This window comes from Cebidichthys violaceus, unplaced genomic scaffold, assembly GCF_023349555.1.
Source record: "Cebidichthys violaceus isolate CVI_PGR_0920_01 unplaced genomic scaffold, fCebVio1.0.p SCAF_8, whole genome shotgun sequence".
Lineage (NCBI taxonomy): Eukaryota > Metazoa > Chordata > Actinopteri > Perciformes > Stichaeidae > Cebidichthys > Cebidichthys violaceus.
This window is the reverse complement of record NW_027176964.1, coordinates 10,893,646-10,920,301: the sequence shown is the minus strand read 5'-3', so window position 1 is coordinate 10,920,301 and position 26,656 is coordinate 10,893,646. Positions and strand designations below refer to the sequence as shown.

General features: G+C 38.3%; 1 protein-coding gene across 5 annotated transcripts; it reads left to right on the top strand.

Moving 5' to 3' along the window:
• The first annotated feature begins 49 nt into the window (after nt 1–49).
• LOC137866251 (pituitary adenylate cyclase-activating polypeptide type I receptor-like) lies at nt 50–26,291 on the top strand. 5 transcript variants are annotated; one of them, XM_068702032.1, is made up of 15 exons: nt 50–416; nt 3,784–3,974; nt 8,871–8,967; nt 13,366–13,476; nt 13,582–13,682; nt 13,765–13,862; nt 14,024–14,156; nt 15,567–15,720; nt 16,201–16,261; nt 16,931–17,000; nt 17,114–17,205; nt 19,960–20,043; nt 21,347–21,476; nt 22,413–22,454; nt 23,541–26,291. In XM_068702032.1, the coding sequence occupies exons 2-15, from the start codon at nt 3,933–3,935 to the stop codon at nt 23,763–23,765; spliced, it is 1,440 nt and encodes a 479-aa protein (XP_068558133.1). In that variant the 5' UTR covers nt 50–416; nt 3,784–3,932; the 3' UTR covers nt 23,766–26,291. The 5 variants fall into 5 exon arrangements, with proteins under 5 accessions (XP_068558133.1, XP_068558131.1, XP_068558134.1 ...); XM_068702030.1 differs by having other exon boundaries at nt 50–499; XM_068702033.1 differs by having other exon boundaries at nt 52–499; nt 23,554–26,291.
• Nucleotides 26,292–26,656: the final 365 nt, after the last annotated feature.

The window sequence follows — 26,656 nt, the reverse complement described above, 5'->3', positions numbered from 1 at the left end:
TCTGGAGGGTCTGAGAGGCTCAGGCGCAAATGTCCGAGTTTTATGAATAGTTTGTTTTCTAGAACAAAGTCCCACGCATTTAATTCGAAGACATGCAGATGATGATTTCCCCTTTCCGCTCAACATCCCAGTGTTGAGACTTGTTTTAAAAACATCGCTCCTCCTCCAGCCGCGTTTGTAGACTAAACTGTTGTCTCACTTTGTTGTATCTGTGTCTGACGAGGTGCGAATCCCAAAGGAACCTCCTCCTCCTCCTCCGCCTCCTCCTCCTCCTCCACATCGTCGTGGTGCCGCAGCAGTCAACGTGGTGTCTGCGTCCTGCAGCAGCAGCAACAACAACAGCAACAGCAGCAGAAATGGCACCTGTCTGTCGTTTTTTCTGGACGAGCTGATAACCATTTCAGGAGTAAATCAAGGTATTCTCCGAAATAATTCTCGGCGGGGATCCGTAAATACCGATGGCTGTGTAGATATTTGCGCCTCTGAAAATTACGCATCGGTAAGTTCCTCTGACTTGTTTTGCACGCCTGGTGCTGCGCGCTTTCACTCATATCTTTGACTTTCGCTGCGGCTGATCATTTAAGCGAGCTGTCACCGAGCCCGATGCTATATGATAAAGTAAACATATATTTCTTCTTAAATGCCAGTAGGCACGCTGTAGATACATTTCGTGTGAGAGAGTGTTCAGTCAGACGCTTTTCTTGCTGATGTTTTTTTCCATGTGCAAAGCGAAGGTCACCCACATGCATTGATGAATTAAACGTTTACGAATGCGGGGGATAAAGGGGGAAAGCCGGGGCAAAATAAGCCTATTGATTCTGCACCACCAAGGGGGAAACATTTGTCACTGATTGATTTTAATTAAGACGGTTCTCCCGCAGACTGTTTGTCATTTTGCAAGCTGTAATCTAAATTATAACAAAAATAGCCTAACTCTAAATATGAACGGTTCTTGTAATGCAGCCTTTATGGCCTGTGTGATTACGGAACAGGAAAATGAATTGAACAGATTAACAAAACTGCCAATAACTATATGATTTTGATTGGCACACTGACAGACATGCAATCCCTTTTTTACAGGCATTAACACACTTGCATCTGGGTTAATTGCAAGCATCCTCCTGTCTAACAGGAATCGTTTTAAAGTGAAAATTAATTATTAATGCTCCACCATGTTCAAAGGAATTCAACTCACATGAGGAGGAGGCTGATGTGTGCAGACATATCTTTAAAAATCCCTTTACAATATAGATGAATAAATAAGGAGAGCCTTTTCTTCTTTTGTTTTTCCTGTGTATCTGCATCTGTAGACAAACACAGCTTGTGCACACACACACACACACACACACACACACACACACACAAACACAAACACACACAAACACACACTTACACAACCTAGTGATTGCTTTGCCAGTGTTAGTGGATGTGGTTCCCAATCTTCCCATCAAGGGTTGGACTCTGTTTTGGGGTGTTCCTTGTATAGTGTTTGGTCACGTTCAGTGCCTTACAGTTGGTTCAGTCATTATTTATGATTAGAAATCCTCATGGATGCTGTGTCTTGTAATAAGAACTACTGGGTAAAATAAACAATATTGTTCCCCACACATCTCCACTTCCTCCATTTTCATAGGTACTGCTGGTACTGGACATCATTTGATTTTTTTCCCTTAAATTTGCATCACTTTAAAGCTCCACAGACTTCCATCCCGTGCTGAGCAAAGCAAAGACTCTTTTGCTTCCTTGCTCTTAGGATAGTTTTGATGGCGGGCCCCTTCTGTTGTTTCCTGCACCACTGCTTCCTCAATACCAACGCATTTTTACTTAATTTGGAGCCTCCAGACACATGGCTGCTGTGACATTTTGGGTTAGATGGAAATAAATGGAGCTAATTGACACCATGTCTGACAAGTTCCTCTCTCCGTCCTTCTGTCTGTCTGTGTGTGTTTCTGTTTAAACGTGCATCACGACAGTTTGATTTCAGTTATCCCTCCTCTAAATCTCAGGGTCTTTCCTCTGAGCACGGTCTGTCCTATTACTTGATAAAGCATCCGAGAGATGCTTTGGAGGTAATTGGATTCGGTACTAGAGGGAAGAGACACAGAGAGGAATGTGTCCGTGTGTGTATGAATTAGCTTAGCTAGCGTATGTGTGTGTGTGCTCTGCTGTTTCACTGTTTGTGTCTGTGTGTGTGTGTGTGTGTGTGTGTGTGTGTGTGTGTGTGTGTGTGTGTGTGAGAGCTGTGTCTCTGCTGGTGCTGGCCAGTGTGCTTTGTGTTTGCAGTGAATCATTGTGTTTTCAGGAAGCTGTGTGGATGAGTAAGACATAAAAGGAGGGGGTTGGGAGGCGGAGGTTTTAAGGTCTGACCCGATGCTTATAAATTTGATTGAAGGAAATTTATTTGATCCTTCCAAATGTCTTACCTTTGGTAATAAACTTGTCCTTCATAAATCCATGCGTTTGCTTCAGGATTCTGCTCTAATTTAGAGTGCAGGTGATGACACATCTTTTGTGGTTGTATATAACCTCAGTGAAAAAACATAAACTGCTTCCTCTGTGATTTGATCGAGGGGGTTTATATGAGTGTAGCATTTTGTTGTGATAAGATATGAAGTGTTGCGAAAGAAGTGTGTTTGCTTGTGTGTGCGTTGAAGACAATGCAGTAAAAGTATTTGTTGTATTTTGTCATCTTTTAATCTTATCTTCTTGATTAATTGTTTGTCTACAAAACATAAAAAAATAGTGAAAAATGCTCATCACTATTTCCAATATCCCAAGTTAATCATTAAATTGCTTATGTTGTCCAACTTACATCCCCAAACCTCAAGATACTCATTTTACTATCAGATAAGACGAAGAAAAGCAGTAAACCATTATAACTCAAACATCAAACAGTTAATCTGTTAGTCGACTAATCAATCGACCGCCTTCTTTTTTCAGCCCTGGTTTTCACTTGACTGTGGCCTCTATTTCTCCAGTTTTAGCAGTTGAATACTCTTTGGAATTTCAAATGTTCCCTATAATGAAATATAAACTAAGTCGACAAATTGTCTTGTTCAACAAACTAGATGATTTGGGCGTCTGTGGTTTCCAGATGTAAACATCTCATTCATTTTTCTTGTAGACATAAAACTAAACAGTACGAAAGATTAATATACCTTGTGCCAATCAGTGATGTGCGGTGCTGCTGACGACGAGTGGAAGCTAAAGAAAGCTGATTTTACAACCTGCAGTTTAAATGAATTCAGTTTCAAGATCTGGGTCAATTTTGAAACTATGAAGCGCTTTGAATTTGCTACTGCTCTGATTCATGTCTGTGACTGGCTTCTTCTCCATAGCAACAGGAGCCGAGGCTCATGGGTATGGAAGTATTTTGAGCCAACTCCTTGAAATAACTACGGACAAAACACAATTTCTCAGAAACAAATTTGAAAGTATTAAAAATTGTGGTTATTACATGTGACTTTATGGGAGAGTTCTGCGTCTCTATGTTAAATAATACTGAGGATATCGTTTTAAGAAAAACACTTTTTAAAAACTGAAAGATTTTTACTGCTAAATCTTAGAAATTCAAAAGATTGTTAATACTCAAGTTTCCAAAACACATAAAAATATCAAATAATAGTAAAGACTCTCAAAATGTTATATACCAACATATTATTCTATCATATATCTGCGTATTAGTTTTCTAGTAGGCTCTTACTAATTGAGCACAATAATACTGATGCCTAAACGTGGTTGTTTGTTCTCTTTCAGAACCTTTTTTCTTCTGATGTATTTCAGAGCCCTTGATGCCGAGCTGTGGTGACGCTGAAGGGAGCAATTTCAGTGCATCCCAGTGAACACACACACACACACACACACACACACACACACGCACACGCACACACATATTGTGGAGCCTTTTGGATACCAGCTCTTCACAGGAGACAATGAAAGGCTACCTGCTGACTGCAATCTTTCTGCTGCCCTTGGTGAGTAGTTTGTGTGCATGTATCTACAGTACGGGGAGACTGGGGGCAAATGCAACACAATCCATTCTACCAGTCAGAAACAAGCTAAAGTGATGACACTTGCTCTCTACATGCTCAGTGGGAATCTCTGAGCAGGATTATTTCATCCCGCAGAAGCTTTTAACTAAAAACTGATTTTGAAAGTTACTTTTTTGTACTGACAGTATTTTTCTCTGCTGCCTAGTTTAGAAGTCTGTGAATTTAAGCTTACATCAATATTATCTCTTGCTTATTGGTTACAAATGAACAATGAACAACTGATGGTAAAATGTGTGTTGCTAGCTAGCATACAAGGTTTTATGCTGCAATATCGGTGGCAATTGTAACACTGTGTTCCAACTGCCTCCGAGCCACATGGCTCAATGTAAGGACCTGGAAAATAACATATTTCACTAAATTGAAATGTTAAATTACATTTAAAAAGGGTGTTTTAAAATGAATTTGTTTGTTCTGGTATAGCAGCTCATCAATAAACACAGACAAATAAATATGTGTTTTGTATATATTCAAAAAATATATATTAGTGAAGTGTTAATATCATATATATATATATATATATATATATATATATATATATATATATTATACATATGAGGTGCTTTTATTTGAGATACAATGTGTTAAAGAACAGATTCACACAGAAACAGTTCACCCCAAAATTTAGAGAGAGAAAAAAATATTTTTTTCTTCTTACCTGCTATTTACCAAGCTAGATTGTTTTAGTGTGAGTTGCCCAGTTTTTTGGAGATATTGCCCGTAGAGATGTCTGCCTTCTCTCCAATATAATGGGGATTATATGACACTTGGCTTGTCGTGCTCAAATCGCCAAAAAAATACTTTTGGAAAACAGCAATGTCTCTTCCCAGAAATAATGACCCGGTTACTCAAGACAATCCACAGACCTTGTTGTGAGCAGATGTGGAACTTCTTACCAAGTGGGCAATTCTGACACTTTTTGCATTAAATTTGATATTATATCTTGTCCTTATTAGTGATGATACATCAATTCAATTGTATTATTGATTAATGCACATATATATATATATATATATATATATATATATATATATATATATATATATGTTTCTTATATCAAAAGATGACTAGTGCAATTCAAGTAGTCTGGGAGTTATGAAGGAAAATGTAAAAGAAATGTTACAGTTCCCCCTAGTGTCTTTACTGTTCACATCCATAGGTGTTTGTGTGTGTGTGTGTGTGTGTGTGTGTGTGTGTGTGTGTGTGTGTGTGTGTGTGTGTGTGTGTGTAGGTGTGTGTGTTTGTGTGGGGGGGGATGTTTAGGAGCATACAAGAGTGTGTAGCCATATCCATGTATAAGGGAGTGTTTCTCCATCGCCAGCCTATTCTTTTTCCTTTTCAGATTTGGTTTATTTTCATACATGTACTCTTGTGGGTGTGTGCTTGTGATAGGCACTGGAAGCGTGGAAATCACCATATGCTGCATCAGCACATCAGCATAAGTTACATGTTCCGGATCAGCTCTGCGCAAAGACAACTGGCCGCCTGTTAGAGCAATATCAGATGGCCCCGCTGACCCGAGAGCTGCCTACTGCATCCATCTGCTGTGACTCACTTTTATTAGCTATCTCATTGAAATAAAATGAAAAATGGAAGAGTTGTGCAAGATGCGTGGGATGAATTGTATACAGCACACTGATGCAGCACAGCAGCAGTTTCCCTGGTGAAGCTTCACAGATAGACACAGTGTTTTTGGTTTATGTGAAAAGACACGTAACTTTATTTGACTCTGACATCCTAGGCATCATCCTCTATCTATGCATTTGATGATGACTGTACTGGTACCAGTCTAATGATGGTCACTAGGGAGACTATAATTGATTCACAATGGGAACTTGTAGTCACAAACAGCTCTCTAACCTTTAAGTTAACACTGCCCCCAAACATGGGTGATGGGTTCCTCTAGCTGACATCGTCGCACATTGCAGTCTCAAGTTGACCGTCAGCGGCTGATATGGAAGACACGTCTGTTCTGATGTACTTATTGTGCGTCAAAGCGGTCTGTACGCTGGGCCAGTGGTCTGCAATGCCGAATTTTAGTTTTATTATCTGTGCTGCACGGTGCTGTGGGAGCTACTCACTTATCTGGTCCTCGAAAATAGCCTTGGGGAGGGTCCGTTCGGAGGCTCTGCATCCTCCAAATGGACGTTTTATCAGGACAGACATCTGTTCAATGGAGAGGAGAGGAGTGACTGGGAAAGCAAAATGAGAAGCACACTTAAAAATAAAACCAATTGATCTGTCCCCTATGCAATGCAGTCATTCTCCTGTTTTAGAAGTCCTCAGTTTACCTGGATTAGATGGCCCCAGCTAAAGGTTACTAAAGGTTGCACCATTCAAATTCGAGGAATATCCAAAATCCATGATCTTTTTTGAATTGTGCGGGGCCTGGTCTTAGGGGCAGCAGGGTATTTCAGACATCCTTCTCTCCCCTTTAAAGGAATAGTTTGACATTTTGATAAATATGCTTATATGCTTTCTGGCAAAGGGTTCGATTAGAAGATTGATACCACTCTCATATCTGTATGTTAAATATGAAGCTACACTCAGGAGACGCTTATACTAGCTAAGCATAATACTGGAAACAGAACAGCTCGTCTGGTTGAGACCAAAGAAAACAAAATCTGCCAACTAGCACCTGTAAGGCTCACTAATTAAAAAGGTATGCCTTTGTACAAGAAGTGTAAAAATAACAATTGGCTGTTTTACGAGGGGTTGTGTGCAGGATTATTTCTTGGTTGGGAGCACTAACTTCCTGGAGTCTTAAAAATAGTCACAGCACATAACCTCTTCATAAAACTACAAACGTCAGCAGGAGCTACAGCCGCTCACTCTTCAGGAATGTCTGTGTGTGTCTGTGTGTGTGAGTGTGTGTGTGTGTGTGTGGTAGATGGAGGTGAGTAAAAGCAGGCGTGTCTATGCCATAGGATTTGCCAATAAAAACAGCTGTAAATATTGATTGTTATTATAGTATAGTAGTATAGTATAACAAAAATAACCTGAAATCCAGGGTTCTACATCAATACATTATTGTAGAACACATTTAATACTGTCACCTTACTGGCCTGTCTGCACTCATGCCAAACAGATATTAGTCATCTGCATCCAACTATTTGTTGTTTCTGGAAAGCCTTGCCTACAATATGAATTGGCTCCTAGCTGGTAACCTGCGGCTTAGCAACATGAATGCTTGCTACGGGTACAAAGAGGTTTTTTATTTCAAGCAATGCCAGTGTGGGTTTCATTAAATAATATATCAAACCCTATTGACAACATGAAAAAGTGACTTCTTTAATCTCCTTTTTCGTGTTTGTTTTTGTTTAGCCAGCATGGTTTCTGACCAGCGTCCAGTATTTGACAAATGTTGTCTGGAAATGGAATCATTCATGCTGTGATTTACAATTCTGCCCATGTGCAGCGCGATAGAGAAAGGAAGTGAGTCCTAGGACATCTTCTCTGTCGGTTGATGCTCTATCTTATCGAGGCAGCGAGGCCTGGAGTGAATTCATATTAGAGAACTGAGAGACAGAGTGATGAGTCAGCCATGGCTCAGCGGGCTGGGACATATTGCACCTATCAGTTCACTGTGAGAGGGAAGGAGGGAGGTTGCATCAAAGCTAAGGGTGCAAAAACAGAGATTGGCTTTAAGAGAGCGAGAGGAAGAGTTATGGAGAAGTTCATAGACATGCAGTAACTCTACTACCTCCAGGTAAATTCTTTCCCTCACTGCACCTACTCCACTGTATTTCAAAGAGAGGCAGAATATGGGGGTGGTATACAAGTTTAAGAGGGGTTTGATGTGATCGCTCTAAAGTGTATGTAAATTTGCAAATCTCTGGAGAACCACAGTTTGGAACAAAATCCTCTAACAAAATCCCAGATCCACCACCAGCTTGTAAACTCAGGAAACAAAGAAGGAGAAATATAGAACAAAATGTTTTTTTTTAAGAACACATACCCAAAATATCACTCTGTAGCTACTAGTGTGCAGGATGAGTCATACAAAATATTTTCACATTTTACAGGAAGAGAGTGATTTTGGTGGGTAAACCAGCTACTCATAAAGACTTTGTCAAATATTTAACATATACCCACAGGAAACAATTAATACAGGGGTACAGGGTAAGTTGGTCTTTTACTGTCATATTATGGCCTATGTTGTTACATTGAACATGTTAGCAAACAGTTACTGATTTACACATCCAGCAGATCTTTTCACATTACATGTGGTCATTGTATCCATTGTTAGAATAAAGGTATTGATTAGCGCAGCTTTAAAGCCCCTTTTAAATCCTTAGTATTTCTCAATATCATTAAGTGTTATTCTTAAATATAACAATCACATTGATGCACATGCAAAGGCGAAATGACACCATTGACAGGCACCCAAATAAAAACTGTTACCATGACTAAAATTACGAATTATGTAGGTTTGACCATTTTTGGAAAAAAATTTGGATAATGTAAGTACGCAGCTCAACAGTGTGTGAGTGCTCATGTTTGATTGACAGTGATGTCTTCTTGGCAACCAAAGCATTCTAATTTTTTATTTGCTAAGCTTGAATTGGTCCTTGAAAGTAACTGACATCACCTTGTTTTCTGAAGAAGCTCTGCCTTCCTCAAGTAAATGAGAAGATCTCAAACAAATACACAAATACAGAAACCTTTAATATCACATAAAAAGTATAATTTTATCATTGGCAGATATTGTTGTGTTCATGTCGTGCCTGTTGGAAAGAGCAAGAAGCTGGTTTTCAGAACACTGTTTTCAATGGAGTCTATATTTATGACACTGTGTGTTTTTTTGTTTATTTTCTCCAGGTGGCCTCAGAGTCTGAGCACTGTATTATCAAGCGTGAACATGAGAAATGCATGGAGAGCATCATGCTGCACAACCCCAGCGACGAACTTGAATTAGGTAAGTGAGGATGTGGCCGCGAGTATGCATGTGTGTTCCTCTCCTCGCATCCTTCTTTGTTTATAATTTGGCAAAGAAGGATGGCATTTTTCTGTTCATCCAATCAGTTTTTGAAAAGGTCATTGAGGGACTGTAAGGATGAAAGAGTGCAGTTTTCTATCATGTTCATATTACAATACATCACCTTGACAGGGCGCTATAAAGGACAGACCATCTGGTGATATACAGTTCACAAACCAAATGTTTGCCTGTAATGTCACGCTGAGCTGCTTTCACATTTCTCACTTACTTTTTCCAAAAACACAGGAAACTTGGTGTGTGATTCCTGGAAGCAATTATTTTCTTGGCTATGGATTGCGGTTTTCATTAGCAACTACTTCAGGCCTCCCGCTGCTCCAAAGTAGCCCAACAGACTTCAACTCCCAGAGTACACTGTGACTCATGGCTTCACTGACAGACACGGAGCTCTTTGAAAAAAACATGAAGCATTAAAGATTTAAAGATGTAAGATAACAAGTTAGAAGAGGAGAAGAGCTGTAAGTTCAACTCGTTTTTCATCTGCAGATCTTAAAGGTCTGGTCTTCAGTCTTCCTGTGTGCTACACAGCAAACTGCATATGCTTTTCTCAGTGCTTTATCAAGGTTTTGTTGTTGTTTTTAAATCATTTTTACGTATAAGTCAGTTCACAATATTTTTTTTCTGTATTCCTCTGCAACTTCTACAGTTTGTTTATGTGCCATTTTCAGACTGTATAATCACACATGTTGGCCTGCATCAAACCTTTCACCGATGCCTGTTTCCTCCTGTCCCTTTAAAATGAACCATTCTGTGTTTCTGCTGATAGCAAATCGTTGGTAAGGAAATAAAAAAGCCTGGTTAGTAGAAATCATGGGAGTTGAGAGAGTAAAAAAAGGAGGGGGGGGGGACAATAAATAGGAGAAAAGAGAAAGAGATAGGTGGTGGTCGTCTGCTTTTAGCCTGGTCAGATGATTTATCAAGACCCACTCGTAAAAGCATATTTCGTGATTTATTTGTTATTATATTTTTAATCGAGGTGCTCTGGCCTCAGATTAGTCTGCCGGCCATGTAAAATTGCTACATAATGATTTGCTGTCTGGTGCTGTAATCACTGTGTAGCTGAATTTAGCACACTGCTAAATGAATGGCTGATATAAAATGGCCTCTACACAGTGTTTATTATTTCAGAACTAAATGATCCTCAGTGAACAGTTTCTCTAAAGCTAAATGAGAATGAATGAATGAATGACTGTCTGTAGCAACTCAGAATGTAACAACTGCACATAATTTAAAAATGTATATGTAATAAAAGTACATATACAACTACTCTAGCACACATTAAAACCAAGCATATGCATGTAATACGAGCATGCAGAACAGTATCCAAGAGAAGAAAGCAATCCTTGCGAAAGAGCATTTCTGCTTCACATGCACAAATCATGGATGTATAAAGAGAAGTGGACGCCACATTGGAGACGGGGAAAAGTTCATTCTTATGAAAGTTGCGCAGTAGCCAAAATGGCTCGACTGCCGGTTGTGAAATAGAGCGTAGAACTAAAAATTTTAGCAAGCACACTATAGCGTTTCCTCTAACCTTGCCTCACAGTAGGTCAGTCTCATTCACATGAACAGAGGAAGGAGAATAACTCTGGAATTGGCTATTAGTGAATTCTTTTTTTTATTCGGAAAAATTATCAATTAAGAGTTATTTAAGTGTTTTCTACTGGGAAGTTTATTTACCTAAAAAAAAATAATAATCGATTATATACGTGATGCATCTGGAAGTAGTAATTCTTAGGTTTTGCCACTATGTAAAATTTGTAAAAAATGTTGTGTTGGACTGTTGGTCAGATAAAGCAAGACATTTGACGATATCCCCTTGGCCTTCAGGAAGTAGTGATGGGTGTTTTTCACTATTTTACGACTTTTTACTGGCAAAACAATGAATTACTTAAGAAAATAACTGACAGAAAGCTTAATATAAATAGTTACAGCTCTATTTAAATTTGGCAGCTCTTTTTTGAATCATTTGTAGGATTCTCACAAAAGCAAATGGATCACATCCACATGCATATCTTTCCAGGATCTTCATGACACGTCTTTCCTTTCAGACTAGTGTTTAAAGTAAAACTGAATGAAGAGAAATTAGCTCTGATTGGTATTCTGCCACCGTTGCGCCTCACGACTCAGAATAGAAAAACAAATCTCATTCAGTCGTCCGATAAGATCAGCTTTAATGAGAAAAAAATAAATGCTTATATGTGTTTGTGTACACGTATTCTGCACATGCATGTGCAGTATGTGTGTGGATGCCATGCTGTATCTTTGCAGCCCGGTGACCATTCAGCGTAGGATCTTGTGTGAGATAGCCAGTGATGCAGACAGAGTGCTTTATTAAACCGGTTACCGCTGTAGCTCAGTGCAGCTCATTTGGCTCAGATTTGCCCTTTAAAAGGTAATTGGCTTCGTGTCCAGCTCACCAGACAGAACCAAAACAGATTAGAGAGCCAAGCAGAATGTAGAGAAAGGTCTGCAAACACACACACAAACACACACACACACACACACACACACACACACACACACACACACACACACACACAAATGCATGTCCAGGAACACAAACACACAGATGCAGCCATACTCAAAAACACCCCTCAAAATGCATGCGTGTAAACACACATACGATTGGACTTGTACCCGCCTCTGCAGCACCATAAAACCACCCGAGCATAAACAATGTGGTAAAACCTGGAGAGATTGAGAAACAGAGAGTGGAGGGATGGGGAGTGGCTGAAGATAAAGGACATCATTGAAGCATGAAAAGAAAGAAAGAGAGACGGAGAAATCAAAGCTGTGAGAGGCAGCACTGAATGTAAGAACTGAGTCAGGAAATGACTGAGGAAGATGAACAGAGGGAGATCGAAACAGAGCAAAAACAATAGATGGAAATGGGTTGAGTAAGATTTAGTTTAAGCTTGTTTGGGAGAAAACGTTCAATTTGGATAGAATCAGATGAAATTGACATTAAAAAAGGTTTAGGTGTAACTTGTAAATTGTGTAAAAATGTAGTTCAGCTTAAGTAAACAAAAATCTTTGCTACTACTTAACCATTCACAGCTAATGCATGATGACTTCTCGCTCCAACGCTTGCACAAACACTCACCCCTCTGTATTACATCTCTTACATTGCGCTGCCATTTAACTTCACCGTGACATCTTGTACTAAATGTTGTGCCGCCTTTCGAGTTCTGGAGGTGATATTCTGTTGGAGGCTGTGTAAGTGGTGAAATTTAATTAGTAACAACAACATCATGCTCAGTAATATGAAGACAAGAAGCTGATCGTTGCTAGTGGCTTAATAGAAGAAGGACATTTGCCTTGAACTCGTTCCTTCTTCTTTACATGAAAACAACAGTATAGTTTTGTGAGTATATGTGTGTGTGTGTGTGTGTGTGTGTGTGTGTGTGTGTGTGTGTGTGTGTGTGTGTGTGTGTGTGTGTGTGTGTGTGTGTGTGTGATAACATGAATTTTAGTCTGATGTTTCAGTTAATATGTAAGTTTCATGTTCAATCAATTACACAAAATCCCTTACGCTCACAATCTTTTTAACGTCTCAAGAACGCTTTGAGCGTGAGGATAGAGTAATGAAGTGAACGTTCTTCCCTTTATATGTGATGGTGGCGCTGCAAGAAGAATCAAAGTGCTCATAAGTGCTCAGCTTTATGGAGCTTTATAGTGAGCTTCAGCTCGTCAGCTTTGTGGACTGCAACTTTGGTTCACCCTCACTGCTCTCATAGAGCCGTCTTCAGCTGCATAAGGCAGCTGTTTTCCGTATGTTACGTTCCCAGCCAAGGGGGAAATTTCCCCTCTGGTGGACGTTTCTCCCTCCCTTTTCAAAATCCTATCCTTGTCCCCCTCATTTTTATAGTGTCAGGGTTGATTTTAATTGTAAATTGTCTCGTAACGTTGTCCCCTTACTGTCCAGCGGCCAAATTCAAATGCGAAAGGATCTGAGTTGATAAAAGAAAGTTGCTAAACTCATCTGAGTCAACTTCAAATATTACTGTGCGCTCATAACTATGGGCTAAATTACCTTTTTTTGCCCTGTTTTTTTTGACAGGCTACACCACGGGCTGCTTTATCCTATTGCTCAAGAGAGATAATACAATTTGAAAGCTGCCTCCATACAAGCCTGATTTGGATGTCAGGAAAATGCTCAATATCTTTGGAAATTAAATTCTAAATCCTTATCGCCTTGAATACAAATTATTCAATTGAATTGGTGTCAGTATCATTTCATCACTTTCATTACAACAGAAATGCTACCAAGAGCTTTACACTGACCTCAGTGTGTTTGTGTTTCTCTTGTCTCCTCAGTGTGTCCGTGGATGTGGGACAACCTGACCTGCTGGCAGGCGGCCAATGTTGGCGAAGTTGTGGTGGTCAACTGTCCGGAGCTCTTCCACGACTTCATGGACCCTGAGGATGGTGAGACGATCAGATGTGTCTCTCATTTGATTTTATCTCATTTGTATTTTAAAAAATTAATTGTATTTCAGTTCAGTTTAGCCCGAGGCTTATTTTTTATTTCAGAGATGGGGAGGATCAGTCGTAACTGCACAGAGGAAGGCTGGTCTGAACCTTTCCCTCACTACGTGGATGTCTGCTTCTTCTTTGACAACAACACTAAACCTGTACAACCTCTTTAACCTCATCCGAATTTCACACTGCATTTGTCACAGACATACATGACTAACCCTCTGTCTCCAACATTAGGACACGTACTTTGCCTCAGTCAAGGCCCTGTACACAGTTGGCTACAGCACATCCCTGGTGTCTCTGACTACAGCCATGGTCATTCTCTGCAGGTTCAGGTGAGCGTCACAAACTCAGGTTTCTCAAAATTGGTACATGATATGAAAATAGGTTTTATTCATGCTTTTCTTAAACCATTTCAATCCTAAATGTCATTACGCCACCTAGTCCAACTTCACAGCCTCGTTGTGTATACTCATGCTCTCTCACTTCTCTGCAGGAAGCTCCACTGCACCAGGAACTTCATCCATATGAACCTGTTTGTGTCCTTCATCCTGAGAGCCATCTCGGTCTTTATCAAGGACGGTGTACTGTACGCTCAGGAAGACAGCGACCACTGCTTCGTACACACAGTCAGTGAAGACATCTACTTCATTTATACTGTGTGGTCACTTAGAAGCCGTAATACACACTTCACATACATACATGTCTTGCCGATAAATTGCTTATCAAAGAAAACAACTATGACCTGTTTGGTAAATATGCAAGCAATTAATTTTCAGTACACAAGGCTAAATGTTTCAATACTGTAAAATTGAAGCAGATAATTGCAAAAATGAAGCCTTTCTTTTTCTAAATGATTGCTTCTCTGATTGCTGGAAGGGTTTGGAGTCAGTATAACAGTGTTGGCAGTGGCAAAATGTTGTCAAGAATATTGTTAATAGGTTCCAGAGAACATAATTAAAGGATTTCATCAAAGTGCTGCATCTCATTTTATAAAGGAAAACATGCGTGTAAAAATGTGATCAAGCGTGGTCTGTTTGAGATACAACGAGAAGTTCATAGACAGAGGGATTGAAACACTTCTCCTCCAGTCTTCACTGTTTGATGCGCACCTTTGAAGGAGCTTCAATCACATGCAAATTTTTTACAAAAAGCAAACACGCTATTAGATGACTAATATTCCCTGATTACAAATGCAGAACAAGCTCTTAGCCTTTGTCTGGTAAGAACACACAACTCAGTGTTGTTAAGCAGGCTTGATAAATAAACCTAATTTGGTACGCTAATGGCTTCAGCACGGCCAGTGGAAATCTTCTACTCAAGGCTCATTAACATATCAATGGTTACTCTGCCCCTTTTTTCAAACCTGCTGCTTTACCGTTGTCGCTATGGCAATTACAGGTCACTATTGTGCCTATTGTTGTACAATGCTGTAATGGGTTGACGCCACACTCAGACTATGGACTCTTTCATTAACATGATGTCATTAGATTACAGTGACCCACCTGACATGTAGCCTGTCGTAGGTGGGTCGCTACTGTTGGCTGGGATAAAATATTTTATTACTAAAATTACCGGGAAGCATAAATCATGTTATGTCGCTCCTAGCTAACTGAAGGAATAGTAAACTATATATATATATATATATATATATATATATATATATATATATATATATATATATATATATATATATATATATATATATACACACATATATATATATATATATATATATATACATATATATACATATATATATACACATATGTATGTATGTATGTATGTATGTATGTATGTATGTATGTATGTATGTATGTATATATATATATATATATATATATATGGTTAATATAAAACCATTAATTAAAATGTGAAAAGAAATTATTTAAAAAAAAACAACTAAGAAGTTATTCAAAATATCTCTTCACAAAAATAGATATCATCCTATCATATTGTTGCACTTCATTCTAATTGAGAATTCAGATGTTAATATCACTGATAAAATACATTTCCCTCTTGTGTTTCCCCCTGTGCAGGTGGCGTGTAAAGCAGTGATGATTTTCTTCCATTACTGTGTCATGTCCAACTATTTCTGGCTGTTCATTGAAGGTCTTTATCTCTTCACTCTGCTGGTGGAGACTTTCTTTCCTGAGAGACGTTACTTCTACTGGTACACCATTGTAGGATGGGGTGAGTAACCTTTCCTGAGTAGTTGTCATTAATGGTCAAAAGTTGCAAATTCTCTGTCTAATCATACTGTAAATTCAGTTATTTATGCCACAATTTAAACTTACAACTTTTTTGGAAAAATTATATTTGTATTATCAATTTTGTAATGCTTAGAGGAAAAGAGATAGCACAATGAGACATACTTTTGTATTTAGAATAAAACATGTATTCTGGATTCTCATCACTTATACCGTACATCTTCATCCTGAAGGTCTCATTAAAACAGCTTTCTATTTATTCATTCATTTGCCAAGACCTTTGAGATTTCTGCCAAACTTGCCAGTAAATATAATAAATACAATTAATATTAACAGTAAAAGTAGTATTACAGTCATGAGACAAACATTTCAGCATTCTATGAATACAAATCTATGATAGAGTATCATTATGACAATTTTCTCATAATATTTTTCCATTTTCTAATGATTACTGTTATTACAGGAACTCCCACCATCTGCGTCACTGTCTGGGCAGTTCTGAGGCTCCACTTTCATGATACTGGGTATAAATCCTCTTGCTTTACATTCTCTCTCTCAGAAAAGGAAGAAACTTGACTGTTGGCCATGTTGTTCATAGCGTGTAAAGCACTTGAGAACACACTGTTTGAGAGCAGAAAGGCAGAGACCTTCATGTCCAAATATTGAAATAAGATAACTTAAATGTATCTTGTTTTGATCCTGGTAATACAATTTCAGATGAGGAGGGGTTTTACAATTTCAGGCATTTAGGGGAATAGATCAGGGAATTAACTTCCCTCATTGTTACACCACAGATAATTTATTTACGCTGAAAATGTTTTTTCATTTTCAAATCATTGAAGAAATCTGATAAATTCCTTAAGAACTGATCATGTGTTGCATGGGATTAAGTGTCATCTCGTCTTTATCTTTTATCATTTGCTGTGCATAATACATGATAATCTATGTGAGTGTAAGCAAACAAACATCATTTAGAATTATTTGACAGATTTTTCAAAAAAAAAGGTTAAATCATGATTTTAGCCCAGCTTCCATTTTAAATCCTCCTCTCCTTTCCAACCCTTTCCTCCACCGTCCTTATTCTGCAAATGGCCACTTGCTTGACGTATTGTATGATGCTATTTTTTTTCCAAGTGCTGATATAGAGAGTTGAATGATAATTGAAATGCACTGTTCTCCTCCTCCTCCTCCAGATGCTGGGATACAAATGAGAACACTGCCCTCTGGTGGGTGATCAAAGGACCAGTCGTGGCCTCCATTATGGTAAGACGGATGCTAGTTTTTCTTGTGTATTAATTTGTACGCATGCTCTGCTATACCTTAACCGACTGTAGTGTAATTTATGACAACAAGATTTACGTTATTTGTTTTCTCAGATCAACTTTGTCCTCTTCGTCGGAATAATCATCATCCTGGTGCAGAAGCTGCAGTCCCCTGACATCGGCGGGAACGAATCAAGCATTTACCTGTAAGTTCTAATTAGCAAATTCATCTCCAATGTTGTACAGTTGTGGTCAAAAGTTTACATACACTTGTAAAGAACATAATGTCATGGCTCTCTTGAGTTTCCCCGTTATTTCTACAACTCTGATTTTTCTCTGATAGAGTGATTGGAACAGATACTTCTTTGTCACAAAAAACATTCATGAAGTTTGGTTCTTTCATGACTTTATCATGGGTTAACAGAAAAAGTGATCAAATCTGCTGGGTCAAAAATATGCATACAGCAGTGCTAATATTTGGTTACATGTCCCTTGGCCATTTTCACTTCAATTAGGCGCTTTTGGTAGCCATCCACAAGCTTCTGGCAAGCTTCTCGTTGAATCTTTGACCACTCCTCTTGACAGAATTGGTGCAGTTCAGTTAAATTTGATGGCTTTCTGACATGGACTTGTTTCTTCAGCATTGTCCACATGTTCTCAATGGGATTTTAAGTCAGGACTTTGGGAAGGCCATTCTAAAACCCTAATTCTAGCCTGATTTAGCCATTCCATTACCACTTTTGATGTGTGTTTGGGGTCATTGTCCTGTTGGAACACCCAACTGCGCCCAAGACCCAACCTTCGGGCTGATGATTTTAGGTTATCTTGAAGAATTTGAAGGTAATCCTTCTTCATTATCCCATTTACTCTCTGTAAAGCACCAGTTCCATTGGCAGCAAAACAGCCCCACAGCATAATACTACCACCACCGTGCTTGACGGTAGACATGGTGTTCTTGGGGTTAAAGGCCTCACCTTTTCTCCTCCAAACATATTGCCGGGCATTGTGGCCAAACAGCTCGATTTTTGTTTCGTCTGACCACAGAACTTTCCTCCAGAAGGTCTTATCTTTGTCCATGTGATCAGCAGCAAACTTCAGTCGAGCCTTAAGGTGCCGCTTTTGGAGCAAGGGCTTCCTTCTTGCACGGCAGCCTCTCAGTCCATGGAGATGCAAAACACGCTTGACTGTGGACACTGACACCTGTGTTCCAGCAGCTTCTAATTCTTGGCAGATCTGCTTTTTGGTGGTTCTCGGTTGACTCTTCACCCTCCTGACCAATTTTCTCTCAGCAGCAGGTGATAGCTTGCGTTTTCTTCCTGATCGTGGCAGTGACAAAACAATGCCATGCACTTTATACTTACAAACAATTGTTTGCACTGTTGCTCTTGGGACCTGCAGCTGCTTTGAAATGACTACAAGTGACTTTCCTGACTTGTTCAAGTCAATGATTCGCTTTTTCAGATCCATGCTGAGCTCCTTTGACTTTCCCATTGTAGCGTTTGTGGGCGTTTGTATCCAATGAGCCCTATTTAAATGGCCTCAGAGAAGTCACCAGCTGTAGTCACTCATAATCACTCACAAGAAGTTAAGAGGCCATGCTATGAAGCTCATTTCATTGACACAACTTTCTAAGTCACCAAAATTGCTAATTCATGTTGCTGTATGTATATTTTTGACCCAGCAGATTTTGTCACTTTTTCTGTTAACCCATAATAAAGTCATGAAAGAACCAAACTTCATGAATGTTTTTTGTGACAAAGAAGTATCTGTTCCAATCACTCTATCAGAGAAAAATCAGAGTTGTAGAAATAACTGGAAACTCAAGAGAGCCATGACATTATGTTCTTTACAAGTGTATGTAAACTTTTGACCACAACTGTATGTCTTCAGAAAAATATGGCACATGACAAATCAAGTGGATTTTAAGATCTCTAGTTTTGCTGAGCACATAAACAACCCTGCAGCTTAAATAAATGTGATTCACCTTTCCTTAAAGAAGGCTGTCAATATAATATAAAAATGTTTATTGTCAGTTTATCCCATGAGAATATTGAAACCAAAATTAACGGATCCCTCTAACAAGGATCGCCTGTGTATCTACAGCCTGATGTATCGTACTTTCGGTGCAGAGGAGCTCCATTGTTGTCTAAAAACACAACAATCAAAAACACATTAATGAGACAGACAGTTCCACCGGATGAAAAATTCCTTTATTACAGTAGACATGAGCCCTGTAGTTTATTTTGGGTCAATCTTACATACATCATCCTACTGTAAATACTCACCAGAGCCTCCAATGTGTCTTAATCCGCAGCTAAAAGTAGTCCCCCAAGTAGTCCTTAAAATAAATGTAACTACATATACAGATTTGCAGAAGGAACAAATGGACTTGGGACTGAGCCCCACTGACAGGGTGGAGAAGTTAGAAGTATTGAGAGACGGTCTAAAACATTGTTGATTTTGGTCTTTTCATGGGATTTGTTGATGATAAAAAAAGTACAGAATATGTTTTCTTCTTCTTTGGATCAGTACTATTTTCCCTTTATTTACACTATCTAATACTAAATTAACATTTTTTAAACAGGAACCATGTGTTATTTAATGGGTTGTTTTTATCCATAACAGTTTTATTTTCACATTCCTATCATTAAACCTCCAATGTGTCATCTTAGACACTTTTCAGAATATATTAATTTGTCGTACCTGTTGGCAGGAAGCGTGAACCTCATTATGGAGTTGTACTGTAGCCAGACATCACTCCTGTTCTGCTCCCACTGGACGGCGTCTTTTGAGGCTCTGCAGATAATGTCATTCTCATCTGTTGCTTAGACCTGTGCGTGCGTGACCAAGTGTGAAAACGTGTATGTGTGTGTGTGTGTTGTGTGAGACTGTGTGTCTGTGTCCCTAAAGACACTGTCTCTGTCTTTGTTGTATTGTTGTGTTGTCTTTGTGCTGTGTAGCAGCTGTGCTCAGAAATGCTTCAGTGAGCCCACACAGGCTGTTCAGCATTCGTGCAGGATGTCAGAGTTATCCACCATCACACTGTAAGTGTGTGTGTGTGTGTGTGTGTGTGTGTGTGTGCGTGTGTGTGTGTTTGCCCGCCGACACACGTTTGTGCGTGTTTGTCGAGTGTCGACTGCATGTGTGTATATGGTGTGTGTTTTACACCAGGGGTTCTTTTTTTTTTAATGGTCTGGACTCTTAAATGCATTCTCTCACACACACACGTTTGTACTTTTATACTTGTGGGGACCCTTATTGACGTACTACATCCTCTAGTCCCTAACCATAACCATCACTGAACCTAAACGTGAACCTTTATACCAAGTCTTCGCTCTCAAGCAGGCCTTTGAAGGTTCCGCCCAAAGTGAGCACGGCTGAATTGCCCTCACTGAAACTTAACGGGTCCTCACAATGATAAACACACAAGAATGTACATATACACAGCATTAAGTTAATCTGGTCTAGTGCTCATGGAAAGACAGCAAAACAAAATGTTACACTTTTAGGTGATAAGAATACATTTTCTTACATCTCCCAATGAAAGTGTTCAGAGTATGATGGCTTTGTTCTGCTCATCAAGGACCCCTGGGGGTTACTGGACTGCACTGTAAAAACCACCGTGTTGCACATTTGTGCCTCGCATTATTTTAAGGTGTCATTTGTTGTTTGTTTTTGTGTATTTCCATTTGTTATCTGTATGTCAGACACTATGTTTTACTGCATGATACAGACACAGCTAAGATAAGGACACAATTAATACTCTATACTATGACCACAGGGATAGATTGTACATATCAACAGTTATGTGTTTCTCTTCTCAGTCTCAATCTTGTGATAATTTTCACCTAAAAACGGATTAGTACACTGAATCTAAACTCAGATTTAAAGGATAAGACTTGTCTTATTCTATGTTCTTATTGTCAAAAAATCACATAAAAGACCAGAACAAACAAACACTATTTACTTTCTGATTTCCTTACATCCTTTTTGGACAACAATGGAGCTCTATTGCAAATATGAATAAGATATTAGACTTTGGCTACACAGACAATACCTGATAGTGGAATCAATTAATTATTGATTTTGGTTTTTATGCGATTTGTTGACAATAACAAGTATAAAAAAAATATCTCCCGCCTTATCCTTAAAAGTGAACACTAAAATAATCATAAAATTGTGACTGAGCCTGCATTTTAACAACAATCGCCTTGACTGAACTTGAATATTAACACTAGTTAGTTATGTGTCATAACATTGCATCATTAGCTCTGTTCTTGCATCACGTCCAGCTGTCCAGCATCAGTAACACATGACTTATTAAACTGTGTGTGTGTGTGTTTGTAGGCGTCTGGCGCGCTCCACCCTCCTGCTCATCCCTCTGTTTGGTATTCACTACACTGTGTTCGCCTTCTCACCTGAAGATGTCAGCAAGAGAGAGAGACTGGTCTTTGAACTGGGACTGGGATCCTTCCAGGTATGCTGGAACGTCTGGGTTCAATTTAAGAGAAATACGAGATGATGAATGAGAGAACATAATGGGACGATAAATATTCAAAGTAAACAAAATAAAAAGAGGCTCTCTAGGAGAGTGATAGCGATAATCAAACCTCCTCTGATTTCCACAGCTATGCAGCGAGCTTTACACACTTCCAATAATGGTTGAAGGAGAGCAGTTGGGCTTTGAAGCTTTTCCAAGCAATAGCAGACACAATATTGGACAACAAGTTTAACAATATTGATTACAAATGAAAAGAAGCCAAACATTCGCCAAACATTCCAGCTGAGGATTTGCTGCTTTTTCTTTGTCTTATTTGATAGTGAATTGATTTTTTTTTTTATTTGGGATGTGGGGGATTTGGACTGATGGTCAAACAATATGAACAGTTTGAATCACTTTTGAAGAATTTAAAACAATTTTCCTATTTTGTAAGCATGTACCATAAGCCGTGAAATCATTCACTCAAGACCCTTCATTTTTACCAATTTGTATGAATTTAATATTGGGTATCAATACCTCTGCAACAATTACAATAATAAACAAATCTTTACAGGGAACTATAAACTTTTTCTTAACCAGCAGCTCTATAGTCGGTCATACAACATTCTACAGAAGGATAGTCATGACGTGGTCTTTACTGATGGCACAATACAATTCCTGGATACTGAAGTTATACTGAAGGATACTACATTTTTTTCAAACGCTTACTTCCTTCTGCCATTCAGAGCTGTCAGCACACACTACTTTGGAGTATAGCTTATAATAGAGATGGTTGAACATTTTAAAAGTATATCCATCCCCACAGTCACTCTTTTTGATATGTCTTTACTAGCCTTTGCTGATGGATGCAAGGATGCAGTTCTTTTTAAAAGCTGTTTTTCTCTAATTTGTGTTCTCTTTTCTCCTCTTCAGGGCTTTGTTGTAGCTGTCCTTTACTGTTTCCTCAATGGAGAGGTAAGCTTTTATTCCCATTGATAAACAGTTTCCCTTTATGATATTTTACTCGGCTTCTGGGGTTTTTTCTGACACTTTTTAATAACAGAAATGCTCTTAATGCTATTTTTGATGAACATAGCACTTGAACATATTTTAGGATAGATGTCTCTAAATACTGCAAACAGTAACACTTTATTTTAAGCTCTCTATTTAGCATGTATAATATATACAAACATTAAATGACTTACAACAGTCATTCCCAAAGACCAGGTCGGGACCCACAGGTCTTTTATTTAACATGTATGTCTGCAGTATAACTTTGAGCCAAAAAAGGAACATTGTAGCCTACTTATAACGTCACATCTTTTATAAAAGGCTAGCGTACATTCAATTGATGAGAGGGAAAAAAACAAGAGCCTGTTAACTAAATGTATTCATTTTGTCTCATTTATAAAGTATTTATGTGTATATGTTTTCAGTCTCACATCAAATTAAATTGTGATTTATCTAACTCTAATTCATAAATTGAATTATATTAAGTGCTTCATTAAGATAATTCAGATAAACACCAATGCAGTACATTAATATAATGTTTATAAGGAACATTACATTTTGTATGTCAATCTGTAGTAGGTACCACATCTGCCCCAAAGCATTATAGCTACCCCTGATGAAACGTTCACGTTTTATGAGTTTAAAAATCTACTGTAGATTAAAAAATATAATGTAAATCTTGAAATATCCACTTTTGTTTTAAATGAGTCTTGATTTCAAACACAGTTTAAATTCCATGACTTAAGTCTCTTTCACCATGACACTTTTGAGTCTCCACCAAACACCAGAAACAGTGTGCTGATGACAGAGAACAACAATCACTCATTTTTGACAAATGAGTATTCAAAAAGTGCTGTAATTCTGTAAGGCCTCTCTCATCAATAAAGAAAAATTACATTTGTTCTCAAATTACGAATGCTTCAAGGGAATTATAACTGTTGACAAATACATTAATAATATATTAAAGTGTCACTTACACAACTTAAGTGTACTGTACCTTATCGTGGAGCTGGTACAGCTTAAAGTACATTAAAAAATGACCTTGTGAAGTTTCTCCCTGAAGGTGCAGTCGGAGATCAAGAGGAAATGGCGCAGCTGGACCGTGAACCGGTACTTTGCTGTGGACCTGAAGCAGCAAAGGCACCCTTCGTTGGCCAGCAGCGGAGTGAACGGCGGGACTCAGCTGTCGATCCTCAGCAAGAGCAGCTCCCAGATACGAATGTCCAGTCCGCTAGCGGAGAACGCCAACATCAGCCTCCCAACCTGAGCGTCTGATTGGCAAGAGTCAACTTTAAGGTGCCATTCCACTTATGTACATCCAGACCAACCAGAGCAGACCAAAGTGGCCCCCATACCTCATCACATTCTGTAGTTTGGCCTTTCGAAAATGAGGTATTTCTGAAAGCATTTACTGGAGATTCATTAGAGGTACATAGCTGACGTTCATACATGATAATTTTATTTGACTATACGATACAATTGAATTTATTTGAGTATTTTAGTTGACTCTATAGATTGTGAACTTTTGTGATTAATGACTGATTTTCTAACAGACCAATTTCATTCCATAGATTTAAACAGAGAGATATTAGAAATTCCCTTCCTACCAATGTTTTATCTTAAATTTAGCCCCTATTATTGTTTAATGTATAATTCATATCAATGTAGAGTTTGGTGCCAAAAAACAGTACTTGTTGTAAAAAAGAAAACAGTAGTTAAACATCAAATGTAGGGGTCATATTTGGCTGTTGGGGTGTCAAGTAAATGTGCTTCAAAGTGCCATACAGGTTGCCTGACTGGATCTGATCTCATATCAGTCCAAAGTGAAGTAACAACCAAACGTCCGCCTTGCTTGTACAAATGCTCATTGTTTCATCTTAAATTTAAACATTTTTCTACAATCTGCCGTAAGTACAGAGTATGTCAAAAGATATATCGAGAAAAAAACAAACTCATGAACTTTGTAAATAGTTACTTTTGTTTTTCGAGATCAGAATTTCTTTCTTTTACATAACGCAGTATTGTAATGACCTTTTCAAACAAAAGGAACTGGAGCCCAAATCTGTAGACTTCATCACATATCCTAAGGACCCAGAAGATCCTGCCCACTATAGTCTGAGCTATTTGTTTGTATTTAATAAAAACACAGTATATACAGAAGAACAAAGTGCCAAACTGAATGAGCACTGTGGAGCCGGGGTTCCCAACCTGAAGGTGAATATGAGGGGTTGTGAAATGTCAGAAACAACAATGCTGCTCCGTTAAATTATGTGTATTATTGGGAAATTGATTTAACTTTTTTTTTTTGTGTATAACACCAGATAGATTCACGTCTTTCAGGCTTGGAGGTGTTCAAATTAACCCATATGTGAAGGTAAAATGTGCTCACAGCTCGAAGAAATGTGTAACTTTTTATGAGCGATCATTAATTGACTTTGTATTGTTTTAAAGCCAAAAAGGTTGGGAACCGTCACAGTATATGAGGGAATGCAACATTTTATTTAAAAAAGAATACTTAAAATGCCCTCTCTGAACTGATTTATCCTCACAGCTAGTGTCAGTAGTTTCCTCCAGTTGATTTTCCTTTCACCGACTTGTCATTACCATTCTTGCAGACTGTGAACTTAAATGTGCCATTTAGTGGATGATTTCATCCAAAGCTTCTCGTAGTGCCATTAATTCATATGTACAGCCTTTTATCATAGGCGGCGAGAATCAAACCCTTAACATGCTCTTAAAGATAACAGGACTCTTTGTCTTTGTCCTCTTTTCTCTGAGCGTCAGCCCATCGTGCCATATCAAATTGCTCTTCATTATAATTTTTTTTAATGAATCACCTCCTACACTCATATTCCAAAGTGCCTAGTCAGTCACACATAGCTCTCACTTTTATTTCCAGTACAATGAACAGATATCTTAAATGTGTTGTAAGAGTCATTTTCTGCAAAGAATGTACAGAGTGTTGTGTTTTTATTGTGAAGCAAAGTTATGCTGTTTTTTTTATTGTATGCTACGAAATTTTTTTTTTGCTTATTTATTGGTGAAATTATTTAAGAGAAAAGAGTCCTGCTGTTTTTTTCTTCTTCTTTTTAATCATGAGTTTGACAAGACTTAAGTATTAGCTCTACATAACTTCTGTTTTATTTGACCTGCTGGTTACAACTATCATCTATAAGTCCGTTACAATTCAGCACCAACGTCAGACACATAAACAGCTTCAAAACAATACATGTTCTAACAGTCAACACAAAAATGCTTTAATGTGACAGCTCTTGACAATCGCAGTGTGTTGCCCATTTTTTTTCTTTCTCTCTCTTTTGTTTGTAAGCTAACAAACAATAACTGTCCAGACGTAGAAATGATTTAAGATGAAATGTGAAACGATGTGTACAGGAGGATTTATCCACAACATTTACTCAAGATATTTATTTTTTTGTACTTTCATCTGAATGGATTATACGATTGTAGTATCTTAAAAAGATGAATTGACAATTATCGAACAGAAAAGGATGTAAATTTATTTTCCATGAACCAGTGCCATGTGAAATGACTCAATGTACAGTATACGTGCTTTCTTATGTGTAATTTAGTTGTATGCCTGATGTATTATTTCATTATTGATATCGACTCTCGTGTTGCTATAACTGGTGAGATGTGTGGCACAATGTCTCATTTCTAATTTTAAAGAAAACAAAAAAACACTCATAGGAAATTGCTGCCCAAAGCTACAGAGGATATTGTGAGAGAGCAAAGATATAAACTCTAAAAAGCGAGATACAAAATAAACACTACTGAAGAAGAGATGCATCAGATTTCTGCATCTGCTTGGCTGCTTTTTGATGAAACAGTGTGTGACAAGATACTATCAAGGGAACTAGAGCCAGAGGTAGAAATGTTTGGGTTTTTTTTAATTAGGAAGGTATTAGAAGGTGGAACAACTGCGACAGATAAAACACAAAGTTTGTATGAGGGTGTGATAAAAGAAAACACTCTGCTGCTGCTTACGTGTTCTATCACCAGCCGTCATTCTGAGTCTGAATCAGCTCAGATGGAAACGACCATGTCTCAAAGCTGTTACTGTCTGTGAAAAGAGTAGAAAACTCCTTTCATGACCATGTCTGTGCTGTATATTTGTTTACCACAAGGTGGCAGCAAATCATTTTAGT